Below are 25,091 nucleotides of genomic sequence, written 5' to 3' on the forward strand. Positions count from 1 at the left end.
CAAGAGCCTTCCAGATAAGGACATTTTCTGTAAACTGCACTGGGGTAAATATTTTGACCTGTAACCTATGGGTTGAGACCATCTACAGGCACAGCAGTGAAGGTATCTCTACCATCCAGGGTGCCGTTGTACAAAGCGATCCTATAGCGCTAAGGTGACCGTAACTCCCATACCTTAACATACACTTAATGTTGACTTAGCGCTAAGGTTGTTTTGTACAATAGCACCCAGGTTGATATGAAGCAGAACTAATCCCCAGAAGAAAACACAAATCAGAAATTATATCAGAAATTAAATTTATGTCATCCAAAAATCCGCCAAGCTCACTTATTCTAAATTTACATTACTAAGGATGTAAAAAATGTTTCTGTTTTTATGCTTTATTGACGTGTTTAGGGTTAATGTATAAAACATGAAACAAACCTGGTCTGGATCTAACAGTACTCCTTATCAACATTTCCTGTTTTTTTCACCCTTACAAAAAACTTCTCTTTTAATTGGTGTCTAGCCCTGGGGAATAGCTGACTCCAGTCACACGAATACATCGCTCTCCACAAATAAAAATAGTTTTATTGACCCATGTATCCGCAGCTTCCTATGATACATGATCAATACAAGTAGTTTTATTTGTGTCCAGCTATGACTCCTGTGCTTCAGTAAAACCAGCCTTTCAGTTTCAGCTTCAGTTTTTTAACTATCATTTATCTATATGAAAATATAAATATGTCTGCAAGTATCAAATTATCCGATGCTATCCCCTTTGGCAGTGTTGAGCCAACACATATCGTACAACTTGTCTATCTATTACTGAGTGCACACTTCAAAGGCATCCTCAACCAATGCCAAACCATTATAAAGCAAAGCTGCAAAGGAGTGAATCTGACCTCTCAAACCCAACCTGCTTCAAATGTTTAAATCCACATCATCTGTTTGTGATTAGTCCCTGTGAGTCAGCTTGAACTTGGAGAAATGATACACTCTCCTAAATCTGTCCAGCTGGAGACATCCAGGCAGCCTATCTGACAAGAATTTTGTAATGGGTGCTGAACATTTTAACAAGTTTATACACAACAATTAGGCAACACCAACTTAATATCTTGTGTGATGGATTTTTGGGCCATAATGTCAAAACGCTGCTACATAAAACAACAGGGGTCAGGTTTTACTATATTTTAAGACAGGATGAAATAGGGTTCAAGACCATGGACCTGCCATTCAGAACAGCCTTTATGATGTGTCTATTCACCTTTATGTGCTTATTATAATGCTAGAAAAATACTACACATCCATAGACAATCTTTCAGTACAGCGCAGGACAAAGGCTAGTCCAATAGCTCATCAGACCAGTTTTCCTGCTACACAGTAATCTAGCCTTCTTTAGAACTAACAACAGTCATGTCATTATACGGTCAACGTTTACAATGATACCCAGTTTATGTTCTGCCCATGAAATTAGAAATGAAACAGTACTGAATATTTACTAATGACATCTTCAGATGTTTAAACTCAGACAGGTGTCCAGCTGAGGTATAAAAAGATGACAATAAACAAGGGATTACAAACAAGAGACCACGAGGCATAGATGAGTTCACAGTGAGCTGGAAACATCATTTAGAATTTGGGAGGGTGAGTGAGCTGATTGGTGCATCATTTATATACTTTTCCCAGACATACATTGTATTGTGAGGGACACCAAGATGTTTGTCCTTACATATTCAGTAAGTCTGTCTCACAGTCCTGGAACCACGTTATTTCCCCTTAACCAGTCCTCCTGCAGTGCTACAGCCCTAAATGAAGCAAGTCTTGATTTTCTCAGGGTCTGGTTCTGAATCTCCCAGTGACTAAGCCTTAGTCTAATCTTCACCTTGAACAAGCCTGTGTGTTTTCTATTAGATAAATACACTCTGAACCAATAGTAAATAAAACAATCAGAAAATGACTTTGATTGGTGATTGATTTTAAAAGTATTTTCATTTTCATCATAAATTGAACTTACAGATGGTTTTATCTGTTATAATGAGGATTTGAAATAACCACAATATGATCCTGACTTAATCAAAATCAATCTCAAATGAATATTGCCACTCAGAATGAGCTTGCAATTCTAAAATGTCATTTACTAAGAATATATTCCATCCAAATGGCTCATCAAATATTAAAGTCTCAATGCTTGTGGACTGATTACAGTAATATAAAACTCCTTTGAGGAATCCAGGTAAGATTAGATTTCCCAAGATCATCTTCCTAGACATAAGAGATAGAAAGAATGTGTACATGTATGTCTGTGTGTGCATGTAGGTGCACGCATTTGTCTAATGCAGCAAAATGCTAGCTATGTAACAGCAGGTTGTAAAATAATCAAGCCACACATTCTGGTAACTGAAATATAAATTTGAGCAATGCAACCTGCAATCAATCAAATGAACAAGCTTGACGACTTGATCCATTAGGTTGCTTCTAGCCTTGCTCCAAGGCTGTACTGAATGCTGAGCCCATGCTAGTCTGTCATACAGACCCTGAAGCAAATATATCCATGAAAGCCCACGCAAGTCTAGAAAATGTGGCAAGTCTAGATTTCCACATGAAATGAAGGATTTCCACAGGATTTCTTCAGGAAAATGAAGAAAGTCTCAGGGCTCCTTTTCATATTATTTTATCTTTTTTACTATGAGCTTTTTTTCTGTAAAATATCTTCATTTCAGAGACTAGTTGTTAGTCTAAGTACTAACATGGATGAAAAGTAATACAATCATCAAGAGAGGCAAGTGCTAGATAAACGGTATAAGGACACCAGCCTTTTAGAGGAATATTTATATTCTTTAGAAATTATCATTGAAACTATTTATTATTACCTTAGAGACTTGTGCAAGTCTACCAGTCTGTTAGAGGTATATTATATTTCTTAGAAATTATCATTTAAACTATTAATAATTACCCTAGAGACTTGTGCAAGTCTAGGTTGCTTCTTACAAGCAGCAAAGGTTGCTGAGTACCAATTCTAATCAAGAAAACCAGCTTGAGGACCAGGGCCCCGTTCCTCAAAGCAATCTTAGCGCTACGACAGTCGTAGGTCTATGTTAAAGTATGGGAACTACGTTTATCTTAACACTACGATCACTTTCAGGAACGAGGCCCTGCTTGTTTCAATGCAAGGCCTGTTGATTGCTGTCATGGCACCAGATGCAAACATATGGATCCTTGTCATTCCTGTCACCCGCCTGTTTGTTTTGGTTCAAACCCTGATGTATTCAGGCTGCCATGAATTATGGAATATTACTCAACTCAACATGATATCAGAACCCTGTACAGCTTATCAGATTGTCAAATTAAACATTTAAAGAGCCGGTGGAATAAATGAATAAGTGATGGCTCATTAGCAATGACCTAATCTCCCAGAAATGTCATACCGAATTAGTCTGCTTTGGTATGATTTTAGCATTAATTGTAAATCTGTCAATACTTCTCATAACCTCAAAAATTGTTCTGAGTGATCTTGTTCTATGGTATCAATACTAGGCAACAAGACTGGGTCATGGTAATCAGTGCCCAATAACCTTCTATAACAGTACCTAACCCTAATGCTAAATGTACATGGAATTCCCCTGTGGTCGTTCAATGATTGTTTCGTCAATAACTTTTGGTGGTAACATGCAAATCTCTCATTAAGGCCCTTCTCCATGGAGTGGAACTACAGAACTTTTCTGACTCGGAATAAACAGAAATTCTTATCGAACAAACTCCTTGAGAGTCACTGAAAGAATCAAGCATGACAAATTTCATTTAAAAATTCTTGAATACAAACAGCAAAAGGGAACATGCCTTAAGGATTATTGATAAAAGATCAAAGTTAGTTGTTTTTTCCAAAGAAGCAAGTATTGCAAAACATTCCTTCCCAAATTCAAGATTGTGAACTTTTGTGAAAAGAAAACAGACTGAACATCTAATTTTTGTAAATGTTGGATATATCAATTTGGAAATGAATAGTAACTAAACTACATGTGGATGCCTGGACCACCAAGTGAGACTGAGTGGGATTAGTTTGTGACTGTTACTCAGTAATACGCATCAATGTTCATGCTATCGACCACTGGGTTGAAGCACAAAACAACATTCACTCATTATCTCACATTCATAAAATGAAATCACACCGAAGACCCGGATTCTATTCCCCACATGGGTACAATGTGTGAAGCCCATTTCTGGTGTCCCCAGCTGTGATATTGCTGGAATATTGTTAAAAGTGGCGTAAAACTAAACTCACTCACTCACTCATGAAATGAAATGAAATGAAATGAAAACAGGGCTGCCAACTATTACTACAGCTCAATCATTTGTGCCAACATTATGGCCTAGACAAATATACAAACAAACTATTTGTGTGAATATAGACAAATAGACAAATATACAAACAAACTATTTGTCTAACAAAACGTATCTTCCAGAATGTTCCTAATCTTACTTCAGGTCTTCCCTTCCATCACGGGACCTGACACAACTAGTGGATACAACCCCCACCCTCATTAATCCAGACAGCAGCATCCCATGGAAATGGTTAACACATTTCAGATATCAGATCTGACACAGGCCCATGATGCAGAGATTGTTGTAGGTAAATCTAGTGGTTGTCAGTGGCAACAAATGATTGGATTGTGAGTGAAGTGTTGAGTGTTGTCAGTGGCAGCTGTACCTCTATAAGACTGATGTCTGAGGGTATTCGAGACCTTTTCCACCTGACTTGTGTATTATCTGCAATGTACTTGCTAAGCTATCTGAAAACAATAAATTATTTCCAGCTCCCGAAACTACTCCGTATTCAAGAACAGACACAGGTCTGTTCTAATGCAACGACATGTCATGTCACTTATGGTAAGGGACCATTCATAATTTATGGCTAGGGGGATGATGATGATTTTTAATGGAGAAGGATGTACAATGTGAATGACCCCCCCTAACATTTATGTAAGTAAGTGAAGGATATGTACAATGAATGACACCCCACACCCCCACCCCACACCTAATTTTAAGACTAACTTTTAAAAATTTATATGTACAAAATGTACAAAGCCATAATTTACAAACACGGTCTGAATTTCAAGATTGCTACTTATGTGCCATTGATTTGACCAATCAGTGAGTGAGTTTAGCTTTGCTAAAATATTCAATATATCAATGGGGGACACCAAGGCCACCAATTCTGGTATTGCCTTTTGAAATTGTATTTTAACATAATTTGATATTTAACTATTGAGTTTATGTGGTAGATGATGTAAGTAAGAGATTGGGTGATAAGACTTTGTGGCTGGCTGAGTGTCATCAGACCTCACCAGGGATGGATATTCCTCATACTATCAACCATTGTCTTGTTCTAGCTCAAACTGGATGATTCCAAGGCCACAATCAGATTGTGGAATATTGCTGATTGCAGCGTAAAGTCACTCATTCACACACACACTCACTCACCCACCCTCCAATCCCACCCACTCACCCACACTCACTCACTCACTCAATCCCACCCACTCATTCTCTCTCACACACACAAATCACCCACCTCACTCACCCAATCACCCACACCACTCACTCACCCACACTCACTGAATCCCACCCACCCACCCACTCATTCACTCACTCACTCAACACACAAAGCACCCACTCACTCCCTCACCCACACTTATCTGATACGTATGACCATGTCTGCACAGCTTCCAAAACATACTATAAAAGCTATTAACAGCAACTAAAGGCCCTGATCAATACATATACCTGCACTTCTGCTGCAAGGGATTGATCATCCTTGATCCTAAGCCGGCCATAACACTGGAATAATTGATTACGAGATTACAGAGCAATCAGTATAAGAGCCACTTCCTTTCCCAACAGAGATCCAGATTATGCCATAACGTCCATAAATGTAATTTATCAGTCTGTCTTGTGGACTTTTGTCAGCATTTTGTATTCATGAAACCAACAGAGGTTATGTTATCTGCTGATCTACGTGAACAGAAGATATGCAGTCCTCTCCTCAGTCTTCCAAGGTCACACTCAGGACTGGCAAGTCACACTTCTCCACCCACATTCAGCCATGATGTTCATCTGGGGCTTGTGTGCTCAAAACAGTTTTTGACAACAAATATGGAAGTTAGAAATGGGGAAAAATTGGCACCTGTGGTCCTTAAAATCTTGTGTACAGTTTACTGTGCGGAGTTGCATCCCTTTGTGATGCAAGACGGTGGGGTAGCCTAGTGGTAAAAGCATTCATTCATCAAACCCAGGTTCGATTCCCCACATGGGTACAATGTGTAAAGCCCATTTCTGGTGTCCCCTGCCATGATATTACTGGAATATTGCTAAAATTGGGGTAAAACTAAACTCATTCACTCACTCACCCTTTGTCATGAGGGGGCAACTTCTCATGCATATCATCTTGCATAATATAGTGATCATCCTGAACAGAAACGTGCCAAACCCTGGGCCATGTTCCACAAAGGATTTGTAGTGTTGTGACTAAGTTACAGTATGAGAGTAATGAAAATCTTATTCTTATGATTGCTTTCTGGAACGGTAACAGTTTGGCATCATCACAAATTCTAAGATGACTATAGATGGGAAAGTACTCACTGATGGAAATGTCTGCAAGTTTCATGATACAGAGTGAGTAAGTTAATATCTGACATCACATCGACAATATTTCAGCCATACCCTGACGATCATGATACAGAGCGAGTTAGTTAATATCTGACATCACATCGACAATATTTCAGCCATACCCTGACGATCATGATACAGAGAGAGTTAGTTAATATCTGCCATCACATCGACAATATTTCAGCCATACCTACGATCTAACAAAGAGTCTCTGATATCTGCCATCACATTTTATATTTCAGCCATACCCTCATCATGATACAGAGAGAGTTAGTTAATATCTGCCATCACATCGACAATATTTCAGCCATACCTAGACTAACAACTAGTCTCTGAAATGAACATATTTTACTGAAAAAAAAGTTCACAGTAAAAAAAATATATAATGAAAAGGAGCCCTGAGACTTTCTTCATTTTCCTGAAGCTGAGGAAATCTAGACTTGCCACATAATCTAACTTGCATGGGCTTTCTTGGATATCTTTACTTCAGGGTCTGTACGACAGACTAAGCCATACCCTGACAATCATGATACAGAGTGGGTAAGTTAATATCTGACATCACATCGACAATATTTCAGCCATACCCTGACGATCGTGATACAGAACTCTCAACATGTTAGTTCTGTAACCTCCAACACACTATATAATCGTAAAATTAAATAAAACGATAACCTCTTATCTGAATCTGTGGCGTTTGAAATAGATAGTCTATAACATTTTTACAACACAATAATCATCAAAGACTTTATCTGCAAATGAACAAATAATAATGACAAGCATTAATCTGTGATTACGGGAACTGCTGTCATTCCTCATCAATTACTCATGCAGCTTCCTACTGTTACATAATTGATCATCGAATAGCTGACTCGTCAATTTCAGAAGTATGTCACCTTCAAGGCCATCAGCTGAAGACTCAAGCTATCATAAATATTATCATGAGCTTTGGAAACACAGATGCCATAACACAGACATTGTCATACCGGACATGTTACCTTTAAATGCCTGTTAAGCTTCTTATCAAGTCCCTTGACAGTAGCTGCCTCTGATTATCTCAGGGGTAGGAGAGGGGCTGGTTAAGGGGGAGAGGGAAATATGGAGAGTGAGGTGGTCCAGCATGGATATCTGTAAGGGGGGATACAATGGAATGGAGACAATGACAGCGAGGCACAATGAAAGGACAGGCACAGGGGGAGGGATAGGTGGATGTTCACAATGCATGGGGTGGGGGAGGATGGGGGAGAGTTTCAGTTGAACAGATACATGAAGGTATACACGGACAGATTGGGGATACACAGTAGAACTGGGTTGAAGGGATCTCAGCTAGAGCTGCTGACACAGGGGAGGGAGCTAAGTTGGGCACAGTCAAGGAAGAGGACACTTAGGGTAGGGCAATAGGGTCAAGGGGAGGTTGTCTAAGGTAGGGATAGAGTGGCACATAGGAGAGTAAATGAAAGGGGGCCTGGTATTGGGAGGGGTGACTCATCTTGGCAGTTAATCCCACTACAGTTTCAGTTGAGTTCACAACATCCACCTGACATTCCTGACTTCCACTCCAGCTTTGTTCAGTGTGTCCACAGGTCCATAAAGCACATGGAGCGTATCAAAGACAGATCAATGTGGCAGTTTGAACACCACCAGCTCCACAAGCTGCCAACTGTATAGCCTGCTATTGTTAGTTGACAGAGAACAAATGTGTGGACTAAAACCCTTCATAATGCTCCTGTGTTCCAAGCACGCATAGCCGATCTGTGTCACTGCTAAATATAGACTACCATTATCTGATAGTGCCATGTCATATGAATCATATCAGCATCTGCAGCATTATTATTCCACAACAGTGACATCATTGGCTAGGATATAACAAACCTATATCACCCCACACCCACCCTACCCCCATCACCACCCCACTACCCTTCCTCCTCCCCCTCTAGCAAGGATAAATATATGTGTGTATATTTTTAGGCTCAATGAGGCTGAATCTGTCAATTATTGATGTAATCACAGCAGAAATGGCAGATCTGGCGTAATACCTCAGATAGCATGTTTACTCAAAGCATCGGCTAAAATTACTACAAAGCTGACACGCCAACATTATACAAAGCCCACTTGACATTGCTGAATTATGTGGCCACAAGCTGATTATGCAGACCAGGTAACGTGATCTGTCCTACTGAGAACCTGGCTGTTTATTGCAAAAAACAAACATAAAGAACGTAATACATCAAAAACACATCAATACCGTTATAAATCTGCATATATCTACTCAAGACTGCCGGCACACTTGTGGAATACCACATCTGCATGTCAGCCATAACTAGTTGCCTCGCCTTCCAGACAATTCTGGGACCAAACAACAGTACCCGAAAACAAGTCTCATCACTTACTGCCATCATTAGTGTTAGCTTGCATGGTATCCATTCCGTTGTCCACTTCCGCCATAGTTTTGAGTAATTCCTGGGTGCCTTAAGCTAACTGCTAGCTGTGAGTCAAGGCAAGGTCTCGGCAGCCATTCACTGCTATCTTCGGGAGTCTGCGAGAGAGAGACAGCATTAACAATATAGTGGATCGATCCATGCATAGATTATTAATTAGGTAGCTATTGATCCACAACCTCTTTGTGTAAAGAATGAAAAAGGGCGGGTAATCAGGGGTGCTTTAAACGGTTAACAGGCATCGTTCTCACATTAAACCATTTGTACGCTTCTGTTGACATGCACCTCAGTGCGCTCTTTGAAATTTGTGGAGCATGTAATTCAAGGTTGGATGTCAATCCATCAAATATTTGACATTCCCTTCCTGGAACATTATAGAATGACCTCAAGATTGTGTGGTTCTTCAGTCAACGTGCTAACCATGCTGGCAAAATTGAAATATCCTGCCCAGATATGGCACTTCCTTCCTGCTTTTATCAAGAATAGGTGAAGCATTGTGACAAAAATTTAATACAGAAATTTTAGATATTGACATTTTACTTAAAGGTGCACATTCAAAAATTTATTTACATTTCTCTACAAAGTCAAACATTTCTAAACAGAACTAGAAGTATTTTCTACACATTAAATTTAGTAACTCTATTATTTTAATCCCATTTTTAATTTAATGCTAAAAAGAGTCAGCTTCCTCAAATTCTACTTTGTACAATTTATATTTCTTCTCACATTTCCTTTAAAAAGACAGGTAACTCGATATCATTTTGATAAACTAATGTATTTTGATACATTAAAACACACCACGTAATAGTAAATGTGACCGTGACAACCATCAATATGTGATAAAGAATTCAACGACAAACACTGAACATTTTTATAATTATGCAGGATTTCTATGGCCAGTAAAAGCAGAGAACATATTTGGCAGACCAACATCTTTATGCAATTCCAATTAGAAACAATTACAGACAGGGAAAAAAAGCTCTGTTTTGATAAAATTTGTGGTTACTAAAATTCAGAATTTTCCAAATGCCAATAGGATAACTTTAACAGAGGGCAGATTGCATTGTGTGTTATATAATTAGAAGATCTAGCTGCGGGTTTTTGTAAAAACCCTTTTTAAAGCATTGTGAACAAATCAAAGCGAGGTCTTTGTCATGTGATGACACAACTGTGTTTATATATCATCAAAAGTAACACTAGAGACGACAAACATCTCCCCCAAACAAAAACACCTGGTGCACAGAACCACTGCTGTAAGGTAAGAACAGTAGGAAACTTTTCTATTATTTTATGATGCAAGATTTCATTGTCATGGAAGAGTCACTGCTGCAAGGCTGATGGGAAATGATAAGCATGTAATGGCTGGTTTATTCAAAGACTTATATCCCATGTCAACTGGTGGGTTTATTCATGCATCAAATTTGATATCCCATGTCAACTTGAGACAGAACTGTTTCTCAACAATCTCAGACATGATATTGACACAATACCATGTTCTACACATTGTGGAAGCCATTACACAAGCGTAACTGTAGCTCACCTGAACATAAAGTAAGTGGCTAGCTCACCTTGCAATATGTTTAGTACAAATATAGCTCATACTGGTAAAACACTGAATGCAACTACAGATCACCTTATAATACACTGTATACACCCATAGCTCACCTTGTGTTGTACTGAATCTAATTTGATTAGCAACTTTAGCTCACCTTATTATGATATGATATAAGTACTGAAGCTCACCTGCAACATTCATGTGACAATCGATGATAAAAAATTCTGAAGATATTAATTTGTTCCGGGTCCCTTGGAAGCATATTTAACATGTCAGTACCATCACTTGTCTCATAAATATTGCAGCATACTAGGGCTGTAACGATGCATTGAACTATCGATGGATTGCAATTGTTGAGTCTCCGATAGCAATTAAAAAATGGTAGAAACGAAAAACTATTGATGCATCGATAGTATGTGTGACTATCGACAGCTTAGTAATTGACTTATGTTGATAATTGTGCAGTGCAAAATACAGGATGTTAGGGTGCAGACTTGCAGCTTCATTGAGTTTATGATTCAACTGTTTATGTTTTAACTTGTTTACTTGGGTTTCAAGTTTCTTGTCAGTTATTAAAGAGACAGAAACTAACTCATCTTGTATTTATTTCATATAAACTATAAATTCATTTTGGTAATGACTTCAAATGAGACAATTCAAGGAGAGAAAAACTATTGCAATAGTTGCATTAGTATAGCAATAGTTGGTCACAATAGACTATTGCAATAGTATTGCAATAGTTGGTCACAATAGACTATCGTTATCTCAATAGACTATCGTTATATAGTTGGTCACAATAGACTATCGTTATCTCAATAATATGTTGCAATAGACTATCGCTATCGCAATAGTTGTTTCCCCCTCAATAGTCACCCCTACAGCATACTGAAGCTGTATGTAATGGTGTTTCAGCAGGGTTTTACAAAAGAGGGGTCCTTATACTCAGCAATCATGATCAATACCAGACACAAAATATATTGTTTTTACTGTTGTACATATTCCAAACGAGGAGTTGTTTTAACTCTAGTTGCGGTTTGAACACTACTTCAGTTATTACATATCCTTCCTTGAGAGGACAGCCCAATGTGATTCAGGTCTCAGGCATTTACCTGTCTGGTGAAACTCTTTAGTGTAGGTATTATGGGGTTGACAAACCTAGAAACCATCAGGAAGACTCTGGGATTTGAACCCCTGATTCAATGTTTCAGACATGGAGTCAGCTAAGCAGTGAATCCCCCAACCTTTAACAACTGGGCCAACCAACCAACATGGCAGTCTTCTCCATGTAGCAAAGACCTATATATGTTATAAGACAGAGAAGCCTCAGAAATTGGTGTATGATAGAAAATATTTAAAATATCCGCTGTAGAACTCATCAACAAAATGGGTCATTATTTGTAGGCTATATACACAGCTATTTCTCCCTGCATACTGCTACAAACTGACACAGTGCTCCTACATACATGTGGAAGCAGCACTCAATGCTTGAACAGCTCTCCAAGCTCTTATCTTATCATGGCTGCATGTACTTGGCCAAATGTCCTGTCAATGCCGTACAAATATGGAAATCAGTATCAACATCACACTCACCCATCCTAAATTCAAAACATTACCCTACATCCACTATCTCTCCTCTTCAGATGTACTCCTTGAACTATTCTCCCATCCCCCTCGGCTGAGTACATCATAGCCCTGCCTTCCAGGCTCTTAAAGGGGCGATGGGGTAGCATAGTGGTTAAAGTGTTTGCTCATAATGCTGGTTCTATTCCCAGCCTGGGTACAATGTGTGAAGCCCATTTCAGGTGTCCCCTGCCGTCGTATTGCTGAAATATTGCCATACCATACTCACTTTCTCAGCTCTCTTTCGATTTATATCTCTGTTGTTTGTTTGCTGTAAATACTTGAGTCTGGACCAGAAAATCCAGTGATCAACAGTATGAGATCTTTACTTATCTATACATATATTTGAAAGTTTACAATTCTCCCCAAGGTCATCATAGAGAAATTGTAGCCTCACTGAGAATAATAACATATAATAACCCTTATGTTTGTTTAAAAACATAATTGTGCAACATTGTAAACCATAGTAAGTGTTTTCCGCAATCTGATTGGTAAATTACCCTTGTCGAATACTGTTTGACGTACCTGAAAATGATGAGCTAATAACCGCACATTAATACGATGGCACTAATACCGTACTACTTTCGCTGCATGAATTTGCATAATGGAGGAAGATTACCACCTCAATTTGTTTCTAGGGGATTTTGATACAGTCTTTGAAGACGACAAATTCTTGGAAGAATTATTCAAGGTTGATGGTGAGTACAATCATATGTGATCAGATAATAACGCCGTCGGTTTTAAACTAAATTTGCGGGTGTTGAAATACGATGAATCCCAGCAATTTCTATTCATCTTCTAAATGTCATCCCCTTGAATAGAAATGTCTGCAAACCTATTTTTAAGTTTCACAATGTTTCTTGTATTGTGCTCCTATTTATCATATGTTTAAGATACACATGGTTTTGAAAGAAATGAGTGAGTGTACTGAATTCAACAACATTGTACAGTAAGTTCTAAAGTCTGGTTCGATCCTAGCAATTTGGGAATGAGAACACAGGGGCGTGTCACGCTTAGAAACAGCGTTAGAAAGACATATAGGTATATAGACCCTATCCTAGTACTATATAAAAGGAAAGGGATGTAACGACGGAACCACCCCCTCCTCAATCTAAGTTAGATTTCACCACGTAAACTATTTTTAAGGCCCCGTCGAGGCCTACGGATCAAAAGCGAGATGATTTCCCTACAAAATGAGCTATAAATGGTCACAATCGGATCATTATTTCAAAAGTTATACGCCACGACTCACCGAAAACAGCTACCTCCGCAATTCCAAGCCAAAATCATGGATCACCCAAGACAGCGAAAACTCACCTTTTAAATTCGTTTATTAATTCCACCCACGTTGACAGCACCTATGTAGGGCTAGATTCGATCGGCAGCGCCATTCCACAGGTCTAAAAACTTATTGCACTATCTACAAATCATTTCCTCGACAGTAAGCAGACATTTTTCTCCAAAACCATCGGCAATCATACTCACTTGTCGGCCATAGATGGCCTTGACATTCAAGTGATCTGAGCAGATTCGCAGAAACGAAACTGGGCCAATCCGATTGATGGAATATATAATATACTGTAAGATTTTGACTGTTTCTAATGGGCGTGAAATATGAACTTTGCAATAATCCTATATTTTGGATGATGTACGGAACAGTAAATTGTTAAGAATAGTTTTAGAGGTTGTAAAAATGCATTCGATATTGATTCATTTTTAGGAAATTATATTTATAAATATTTAACCTCTAAAATTATTCTCACAAATTTACTGCTCAGGTCACTTAAATGTCAAGGCCATCTATGGCCGACAAGTGAGTATGATTGCCGATGGTTTTGGAGAAAATGTCTGCTTACTGTCGAGGAAATGATTTGTAGATGTTGCAATAAGTTTTTAGAACCATGGAATGGCGCTGCCGATCGAATCTAGCCCTACATAGGTGCTGTCAACGTGGGTGGAATTAATAAACGAATTTAAAAGGTGAGTTTTCGCTGTCTTGGGTGATCCATGATTTTGGCTTGGAATTGCGGAGGTAGCTGTTTTCGGTGAGTCGTGGCGTATAACTTTTGAAATAATGATCCGATTGTGACCATTTATAGCTCATTTTGTAGGGAAATCATCTCGCTTTTGATCCGTAGGCCTCGATGGGGCCTTAAAAATAGTTTACGAGGTGAAATCTAACTTAGATTGAGGAGGGGGTGGTTCCTTCGTTACATCCCTTTCCTTTTATATAGTACTAGGGTAGGGTCTATATACTTATATGTCTTTCTAACACTGTTTCTAAGCGTGACACGCCCCTGTGAATGAAAACACATATCAGCCGCAATACAGAATTAGCAGTGCACCATGACTCTGGAATGTAATATGCAGTTATTACCTAAACGAAGTTGGTCTTATGAGGAAGTATTCCATATGGTATAAATAACGCTGATGCAACATAAAATCACACTCACTCGCTCACTCACAAATTTTAAAAAGTTACAAAACAAACCAATTATCAAATTCCTGTGTAAAACCCAGATGTTACTATTACCTGTAACAAGTCTCGTATATTAATGACAAGTTTTTAGATCATAAAGCAGATTGTTTTGAATTTCTTTGAGTGGCAGTTAGAGGTTGGTGTGAAGAACAACAGTAAAGTTCTATGGATGTACAACTTCTTTATTACTAACATAAGCAATGTTTCGGTGTAGATGCTAATACCATTGTCAAGCAAGTGATGCATGATAAGGTTTGATAATGATGTTAGCATCTACACCCAAACATCGCTTACAATAATAACAAGCATTGTCACTAAGGTGACATAATCCCCTGCCGCAAATTATCAAATCAAACTTATAAAGTAATGAAAGTTTAAGATGAAGTTAAATGTCAACAAAAACATTTTCTTGCTCTTTAGTTGTTACACACATATTTTTCAGTTCTTGAGATAGCTTAACATGCAGGTAAAACGTGAAAGTCCCCTTGTGACCTTGAAATGAAGGTCAAGGTCACCAAACCTGACTTGGACCTTTCTTATAGTGTGATGAACCTAGGTACCAAATATGAAAAGAATCTAGTGAACGGTTCTTAAGATATTCCAATTCGTATGGACGTACAGACGTACAGACGGAGCCTAATACTATATCCCCCGCTTCGCGTTAAACGTGCGGCGGGGGATAACAAAGAAGTTGTATATCCATAGAACTTTACCGTTGTACAGATTGTTATTGACCTCTTAACTTGATTAATTAAACAGACAGACTGATATCACCGCAAGTACAGTGAACCCTCCAATGTCAAACTCCATTTACTTGATGTATCTTTAAAGGTGATGTAACATCTGCCTCCCACCAAACCTTCATCAACACTCTGATCTCAAACTAGAAATAACTCCATATCTTTCTGAAGCTCCTTGAGTCTCCCAGCAAGGCCGCACTCTAACAATCAACCAATTTTCCATCAAAACAAAAGCACATGCTTCTTGTCACTTTCTGAAGTAAATCTGACTGCTGAACGACTCCAGCTTCATTAGCCAATCAATTCGGCAAATTAGAGCACCAACATTCCACAACACCACATGCATACCGCCAGCACCCCATGATGCCATGTCAGAGCATATACATTTCTCCCACAAAAACACAATGTTATTTTGGTCCACCTTGGCTTCAATATATTACTAAGCAGGAACCACCTGACAGCTAATGATTAAGTCATGGCTCCTAATTCCTGAAGGAAGAGGCTCCATGGTGCTGCCCAGTAAGCAGGGACCCACCATCAGTAGATAGAGCCACGGGGACCCTATAGCTCCCTCCCAAATAGCACAGGTAAATAAGCACTTGTAGACATGGGCTGTCAGTTGTTCTGACATTGTGGAATCAGGCCAAGCAGTCCGCACTTCCTGCAGTCCCAGAGATTCGCAGGAGCAGCATAAACATGTTTCTCTATTTTTGTGGCTGCACAAAACAAACAGCGCCCGCAGAGATCATCACAGACGATGTTTGGATATGAAGAAGAAAAGCCTGCCTAAACAGTCCACCTATAGAGGGTTGACACTAGGCTAACGCTTAGTCTCTGAATATATATAATTTTTATAGTAACATAATCATTTAGGTATTTAGCATTGCAGGAAGGGCTAGACGTAGAGAAAATAATGTGGTTCAGGGACTGTGAGGGGACACTGGAGAAATTGGAAATATGAATAGTACTGGCTCTCCACACAGTCCATCTGTAGAGGAAGGTAACAGGAGGAGGGGGAGTTTGTAGAGGAAGGACACAGGAGAAGTGGGGAATATGAAGAATATAGCCTGACCAAACAGTCCATCTGTAGAGGAAGGTAACAGAAAGAGGGGGAGTCTGTAGAGGAAGGACACAGGAGAAGTGGGGAATATGAAGAATATAGCCTGCCCACACAGTCCATCTGTAGAGGAAGGTAACAGGAGGAGGGAGAGTCTGTAGAGGAAGGACACAGGAGAAGTGGGGAATATGAAGAATATAGCCTGCCCACACACTCCATCTGTAGAGGAAGGTAACAGGAGGAGGGGGAGTATGCAGAGGAAGGACACAGGAGAAGTGGGGAATATGAAGAATATAGCCTGCCCACACAGTCCATCTGTAGAGGAAGGTTACAGAAGGAGGGGGAGTATGCAGAGGAAGGACACAGGAGAAGTGGGGAATATGAAGAATATAGCCTGCCCACACACTCCATCTGTAGAGGAAGGTTACAGAAGGAGGGGGAGTATGCAGAGGAAGGACACAGGAGAAGTGGGGAATATGAAGAATATAGCCTGCCCACACAGTCCATCTGTAGAGGAAGGTTACAGAAGGAGGGGGAGTCTGTAGAGGAAGGACACAGGAGAAGTGGGGAATATGAAGAATATAGCCTGCCCACACAGTCCATCTGTAGAGGAAGGTTACAGAAGGAGGGGGAGTCTGTAGAGGAAGGACACAGGAGAAGTGGGGAATATGAAGAATATAGCCTGCCCACACAGTCCACCTGTAGAGCCATGGAAGGAAGAAAGTTATCAAAACCTGATGCAGCTATGATAAGTGTTAAAGATGGGGCTACACACAACATCAAGCTCACTAATATTGTATGGTGCCTGTGCCCTGAGTAAGTTGTAAGCAGGACATAGAAGTGATTCCTTATCAAGTGAGAAGAGGGAAAGAAGAGAAACTGTCTGTTTATTATGCTCCAGACTGCATCCATCAAATAAATTGTAAACGCAATCAAATCTTGTGATATCGCCTATGGATCAGTGTGCACACAAATTCCATTCTCAACTCCCTGTGGAGTATACAAACTAAGCAGAGGTATTAGAATGTTTCCAGTCAATAACACCATATCCAGTATCATACAACAGCTTACATGCTATGTGGAGGCATATTCCACATATATGGACACACCACATGTAACCTATCAGCATATGAAACTAATACTCGACTAATCTGTGTTCTTGGTTTGCAGATCTCAAATTTCCAAAACTGTATAAATTGCTTGAATAAAAATATCTATATAAAAATTATTGTGTTTCGAGTTTAATCAAAGCATATTTTTTAAAGAGGATCAAATAAAAAACAATGTTTTGTTTCTTTAATATACTTCTGTAAGATGATGATGGAAAAAATAAATGAAATGGGATTGGTCTAATTAAAATATTAATCACACTACGTTGTTGTCTTTTCTCTGTGAGATACCAATATCCTGTAGTTCATTTTAGTTAGTTACTCATAATGTCCCAGATGAATGCCTCAAATTCTTGTAAGTTATGATAAGTAAATATACATACTTATCATTAACGTGTATGAAAATTCCACAGGCCTACAGTTTATATGTTAACTTTCCAAAACTTCTCCTTTTCTCAAACAAGGCCTCAGTTATTACATTTACTTTCCGATATTTCTCCATTTTTTCAAACAATTCCTCAGTTATTACATTTACTTTCAAAAATTTCGCCTTTTTTTCAAACGAAGCCTCAGTTATTATATTAACTTTCCAAAGATCCTCCTTTTTTCAAACAAGGCCTCAGTTTTTACATTTACTTTCCAAAAATCCTCTCTTTTTTTCAAAACATTTCTGTCATTCTCAGTTATTACATTTACTTTCCAAAAATCTTCCTTTTTTGAAACAAGCCTCATTTATCAACAACCTCTACAGAGCTCCAGATAAGATTTAGCTCATGTGGGTACTGTGCCCACTGTATTTTTTGGAGTGGGTATTATGAATGTTGAGTGGGAATTTCATTTTTCGTTACCCACTGCTTTCAAATATGTGCGCATTTCAGTTATTTTACTCACCTATGTATTATGTCATTGAGTAAGTTTACTAAGCAGGTATATTCTGCCTTATGTCATACCTAATCAAAACCAACTTAAATATAATGGAAATGATTTCATAAAAAATCACTCATCCTATACCTGACAGTACAACACTTGTCCTATACTAACAGTACAACTTGACAGCAATCAATGTCTTTTTCATTACGCAAGCGATTTTTATAAATATATTCCGTACGCATTTGTTTTAAACTTTTTGCGTATCTAACATTTTAAATGCGTAATTGGTACGCAACAATTATTTTTCAATACGTAATTGGAAATTTTTATATGCGTACTTTACCCGGATAAGCAGCTTATTTGGGCCTTTGACCTCTATTTTTCCTATTGATAACTAATATATTGCTTCTGTGAACAATTTAGACATTTAGATACCAAGTTCCAAAATGCTTCCTTTGCTAATATATAACAAATACAGTACACCAGTTACTGAGGTTAAAGGCCAGGAGATGCTGCCAAAGTTCCCTAGCTACTACATCACAGAAATCTGATCTAGTGCAGCATAAAGTAGGTCATTGTCATGGCAATTGACTCCAGTTGACCCACTAGTAGACCTACAGCATGGTAGGACACATCCTTAGACTCCCCTCATACCTAGTGTCAAAACTAACATGGTTTGGCCTCCATCAAATCTCTAAGCTTGTACTTGACATATGTAAGTTGTCCTAATAGAACCAATATGGCTGTAGTGTTGTTGAGGAAATACAAGAATGTCTACCAGATACAGGTTAACTGGAACTTGAGAACTGTTTGGCAAAGGGCAGAGAAACACGGCAATGGTTGACCCAGGTTAAGAATATACTGACACATGTGCAGTGTGTCTTCATGCTACAGTGAAACATGCAGGGTAGTACTAAAACATAACTGTAGAGTATCTGCACTTTCATATTCTAGTTCTTTTGTTAAGTCCAGGTGAATTTTACAATGCAAGTCTTGAGAGGATTTGTTGTTATTCTAGAGAGATTCTTATTCTTACAGTCTATATGTGTGAGATACCGTGAGTGAGGCTGTGCATACAGATGTAACATACAAGTGTAGCATACAGGTGTAACATACAGGTGTGAAATACAGGTGTAGAATACAGGTATAGACTGAGAATTTCTTTACATAGGTGTACACATATATATACCAGACATGGTTGTATTTTGTATATATTCGTGCACCTGTCTTAAGGTTTTTACCAGTATGTTTTTTGTTAATGATAAGGAATTGACTTGCCCAAATTTATCTATACATGTACTCTGGGCTGGAGGCCTTTGACACTGAATAAAGAATCTTGAATCATACAGGGTTGAGTACATACATTAGGTTTATCATGAAGATGTGTCCACACAAGTGTGTAGATGCAGATGAAACAATTATACATGTGTACATAGCATACATATGTGAAGATAAAGGTGTAGCATACAGGTGTATACTTATAAATGTAACATACATGTATGCACATACTCATATATTATACAGATTTTTACATGCATCATACAGATGTGTATGTAAAGGTGTACATACAGGTGTACATAATGGGTGACGATGCAGGTGTAACATACAGATGTCTGATGTAAAATACAGGTGTGTACATACTGGATGATGATACAGGTGTAACATACAGATGTTTGATGTAACATACAGGTGTGTACATACTGGATGATGATACAGCAGCCTGGTGTAACATACAGATGTAAGATGTAACATACAGGTGTGTACATACTGGACGATGATACAGGTGTAACATACAGATGTTTTATGTAACATACAGATGTGTACATACTGGATGATGATACAGGTGTAACATACAGATGTCTGATGTAACATACAGGTGTGTACATACTGGACGATGATACAGGTGTAACATACAGATGTTTGAGGTAACATACAGATGTGTACATACTGGATGATGATACAGCAGCCTGATGTAACATACAGATGTTAGATGTAACATACAAGTGTGTACATACTGGATGATGATACAGGTGTAACATACAGGTATATTGTATAGGTTTTACATACAGGTGAAACATGCAGGTATATCGCATAGGTTTTACATACAGGTGAAACATGCAGCTATATTGCATAGGTTTTACATACAGGTGAAACATGCAGGTATATCGTATAGGTTTTACATACAGGTGAAACATGCAGGTATATTGTATAGGTTTTACATACAGGTGAAACATGCAGGTATATCGTATAGATTTCACATACAGGTGAAACATGCAGGTATATCGTATAGGTTTTACATACAGGTGAAACATGCAGGTATATATAGGTTTTACATACAGGTGAAACATACAGGGCATTAAACACTGACATGATAAAGTAATGACTGTTTAGAATTCTGTAACCTAAACCCTCAAATGGGAGGATTCCACACTGTATAATCACAAATACATATAACATTCAAAGGGCTGCACTTTCACTTCAAAATGCATTACACATATACATGACAAACCTTTGATACCATAGCCAGCAATGCAGAAACCAAAATACAATGGTATCTCACCAAGTCATCTGTGGAGACTTGTACAGAACACCTCAGCACCTCAACACAACACAATACTCCCCCAGTAAGCACCAATGACCCGTCCAGTCAGTACACAGTTCCATATATCAACAGCTAAAGATCTACTAGTGGAACAGAATCATGTTTCCTTTACAGGGTCAAATACCACAGAGCTCATTACTCCAGTCAATAGGTGGTGAAACACCCTCTGTTAGTAAATCCTTCCACCCACTGTGTGCTGCCTATCACTGGTGCTACCCCTGACAGGACCTGAAGCCCATCTATCACAGTGTGAGGCAGCCAACACTGCTTAGAATACTCCGCACAGCTTTGAACTCTGGGAGGTGATACCACTAATCTGAGAATATAGGATTAGTTCTAGAACAGCTATCAGAACCAGTTGATATAAGGTAGCCAGCTATCTGTTCAATCCAATGCTTCTGAAGTAATGCCAAATGATATTCAACTAACATGATACAGAAACACCCAAGCCTGTTTGTAAGATCAAATCTGAGAACTCCAAAAGTCTTATTTTAAAGTGAAGATTAATTTTCTGCCAGTTTAACCCAGTTTTTCCTTTGGTATATACATGGCTCACCTCAGTCAACAAATAGCTTTCAAAACGTGTGAAACCAAATACTTAATGAATAAATAATTGTTGATAACTTCGATGTTTATGCCTACCATAAAAATGGGTAAATATTTTACTGCTCTCTAGGGAATTCAGTGATGTTAGAACACCCCACACAACCAGCCTTCAAATAGTTCTTTGACATTTTGAATCATTTAACAAGTTCCAATGTAGATTATTTGCAATCTAGATTAATACATTTTCCAGCTTTAGGCCCCCCTTACAAACTATTATATTCAGCATCCTTGTTTTATATATATCATCATGCTAATTGCTGTTAAATTCTCCCAATTTTGCTTCCATGACCGCTGTGATGCATCTATTAATCCTTCAGTTCCAAAAGTGTGAAAGGTCCTTTCTTGCAGGAATTGCTTTTTCTCCTTTACAGCCGATAAGAGCAAACTGTAGGTGGGGTCTGAAACCTGATCATTTGAGACATGTTGTGAGAACACACAACATTCCCTGCACTGACAGGTGACTTAGAGTAGGGCTGGAGCTGTGAGGAGAGGACTGGAGTGGTTAGGAGTTTGAGGAGAAGAGTGATGAGGAGCAGAGAGGTGAAGAGTGCAGCACAGAGCAGCAGACCAGAGCAGAGCAGCAGGCAGAGGAGAGGAGCGGAGAGGTGAAGAGTGCAGCACAGAGCAGCAGACCAGAGCAGAGCAGCAGGCAGAGGAGAGGAGCAGAGAGGTGAAGAATGCAGCACAGAGCAGCAGACCAGAGCAGAGCAGCAAGCAGAGGAGAGGAGCAGAGAGGTGAAGAGTGCAGCTCAGAGCAGCAGACCAGAGCAGAGCAGCAGGCAGAGGAGAGGAGCGGAGAGGTGAAGAATGCAGCACAGAGCAGCAGACCAGAGCAGAGCAGCAAGCAGAGGAGAGGAGCAGAGAGGTGAAGAGTGCAGCTCAGAGCAGCAGGCAGAGGAGAGGAGCGGAGAGGTGAAGAGTGCAGCTCAGAGCAGCAGACCAGAGCAGAGCAGCAGGCAGAGGAGAGGAGCGGAGAGGTGAAGAATGCAGCACAGAGCAGCAGACCAGAGCAGAGCAGCAAGCAGAGGAGAGGAGCAGAGAGGTGAAGAGTGCAGCTCAGAGCAGCAGACCAGAGCAGAGCAGCAGGCAGAGGAGAGGAGCGGAGAGGTGAAGAGTGCAGCTCAGAGCAGCAGACCAGAGCAGAGCAGCAGGCAGAGGAGAGGAGCGGAGAGGTGAAGAGTGCAGCACAGAGCAGCAGACCAGAGCAGAGCAGCAAGCAGAGAGGTGAAGAGTGCAGCAGGAGCAGCAGACCAGAGCAGAGCAGCAGGCAGAGGAGAGGAGCGGAGAGGTGAAGAATGCAACACAGAGCAGCAGACTAGAGCAGAGCAGTGAGGAATGGAAGGGAACAGAGCAGAGCAGAGCAGCAAGCAGAGGAGAGGAGCGGAGAGGTGAAGAGTGCAGCTCAGAGCAGCAGACCAGAGATAAGCAGCAAGAAGAGGAGAGGAGCGGAGAGGTGAGAAATGGAAGGGAACACAGCAGAGCAGAACATGGAGTAGAGGGGAAAAGAAGAGAGTGTAGTGGAGAGGGGTGGTGAGGAATGGTTAGCAGATCCGAGCACTGATGAGCGGAGCAAAGCAGAGGGGTGGAGGGAATGGTGAGGAGCGGCCCAGTGCAGATCAGAGCACTGAGTATGCAGAGAGGGGTTGAGCAATCAAAGCAGTGCAGAGGAGGAGGAGCAGTGTGGAGCGGAGAGAGGGGATTGACAAGGACCGTCATTACCCACACCAGGAAATACCCCAAAGTACAGCAAGGCTGGAACAGCTGACTGTCATCATGGCTTACTCCAATTTACTTGCTTCTAGAAATTAATTTTCTGTGCCAGAAAAGGCTCTGGTGCTGATGCTTGAATGCCGCAGTCAGCGACAACTAGCCATGAACAGAATGTCAACCTTAAAATCTGGATCAGACAAACCTTTGGTGAAATATAATGACACACTAAACCATCAGTGCTTGAAACAATGATACACATTGGCACCACTATCTTTTTAGTTGACGCTGGCACAAATGTCCACTCCTTTGAAAGTTATTAATATAAGTGACAGATAGTTTATGAAAGTCTATGAACAGTATTCAGTTAGGAATCATAGAAATGACAAGGTCAAGTTAGCAGGCCTAACACAAAACCAATCAAATCTTCAAACTGATTTTATACCAGGGACCCTAGTCTGCAGGGCCCCATAAAACAAAGAGATCATAGCGCTACAATGATCGTGAGCCTATGTTAAGTATTGAAGGTATCATCACCTTAGCTATTGTGGGGGGTGGTGGGGTAGCCTAGTGGTTAAAGCGTTGGCTCGTCACGCCGAAGACCCGGGTTCGAATCCCCACATGGGTACAATGTGTTAAAGGCCCATTTCTGGTGTCCCCCGCCATGATGTTGCTGGAATATTGCTAAAAGCTGCGTAAAACCAAAACTCAGTCAGTCAGTAGCTATTGTAGAATGGGTCCCAGTGTGACGAGGCCAAAATGGAATGTGAGTACTTCAAGTACTGTAAGATGAAGTTACACCCAAGTGACCCTCTGAATGATTCTCCATCACCCTGGATTCCCCATCACTTAGCCCCAGTAGTTATAGCTTTGTGATGTATGGCCTGACCTTCACACTGCTACACAACCTGCCATTCCCTGACACATCACTTCACACACTGGCTCTCCCTGCACAGGTTAAGTGTAAATAACTACTTATCTATGTTACAGAAGCTCTCCCTAACACTGGTGGCTGGAGGGGGCAATGTGGGGTATCTGTGTAGTCTTCTTGTAAAAGACATACAGAACTGTTGATGTGTTTTTCACTATACTCACTGATTGAGTTCGGTTTTACGCCACTTTTAGCACTATTCCAGCAACATCACGACGGGGGACACCAGAAATGGGCTTCACACATTGTACCCAGGTGGGGATTCGAACCCGGGTCTTCAGCGTGACGAGCCAACGCTTTAACCACTAGACTACCCAACCGCCCGTTTTTAACTATAACATGAATACAATCAATCATCTGTATTGTTGTTTGGCTCCCATCCTTCAATAGTCCTAGATATGTTTATGTCTTGCATACAAACATACCTAAAATGTTCTTTCAGAATCATCAAAAATATACTCTGTGAACTTGTGAGATGTGAACTAAACTAATCATATCCATATACAAAATTGTTTGTCATATGATGAATCTGAACACATGCAGTGCATTTGACACTTCAGAATACCATTCACACCCTATACAACCATGTACTTAAAACCAAGAAAATGTCCATAATGCTATCGGTTTTGAATTCAACCTTATACCAAGGAATTTTAGTATATTTTCACTCATATCAAAAGATTTCATACAAAATTAGGGGAACTTGTTGAATTCCTGTAACCTCCTTGATCTACACAC

The 25,091-nt window shown here is 39.8% G+C and overlaps 1 protein-coding gene across 2 annotated transcripts in view; it reads right to left on the reverse strand.

The window, feature by feature from the left end:
* The window catches only part of LOC124287689 (microtubule-associated protein tau-like), a 131,404-nt gene that overhangs the window by 84,751 nt on the left and 21,562 nt on the right, over positions 1 to 25,091 (reverse strand). For both annotated transcript variants that reach the window (XM_046724208.1, XM_046724207.1), the window contains exon 2: positions 9,030 to 9,175. In XM_046724208.1, the coding sequence (XP_046580164.1) occupies positions 9,030 to 9,084 (55 nt within the window). In that variant the 5' untranslated portion in view covers positions 9,085 to 9,175. The remainder of the gene's footprint in view (positions 1 to 9,029; positions 9,176 to 25,091) is intronic.

This window comes from Haliotis rubra, unplaced genomic scaffold, assembly GCF_003918875.1.
Source record: "Haliotis rubra isolate DU_JTF1 unplaced genomic scaffold, ASM391887v1 Scf404, whole genome shotgun sequence".
Classification (NCBI taxonomy): Eukaryota; Metazoa; Mollusca; class Gastropoda; order Lepetellida; family Haliotidae; genus Haliotis; species Haliotis rubra.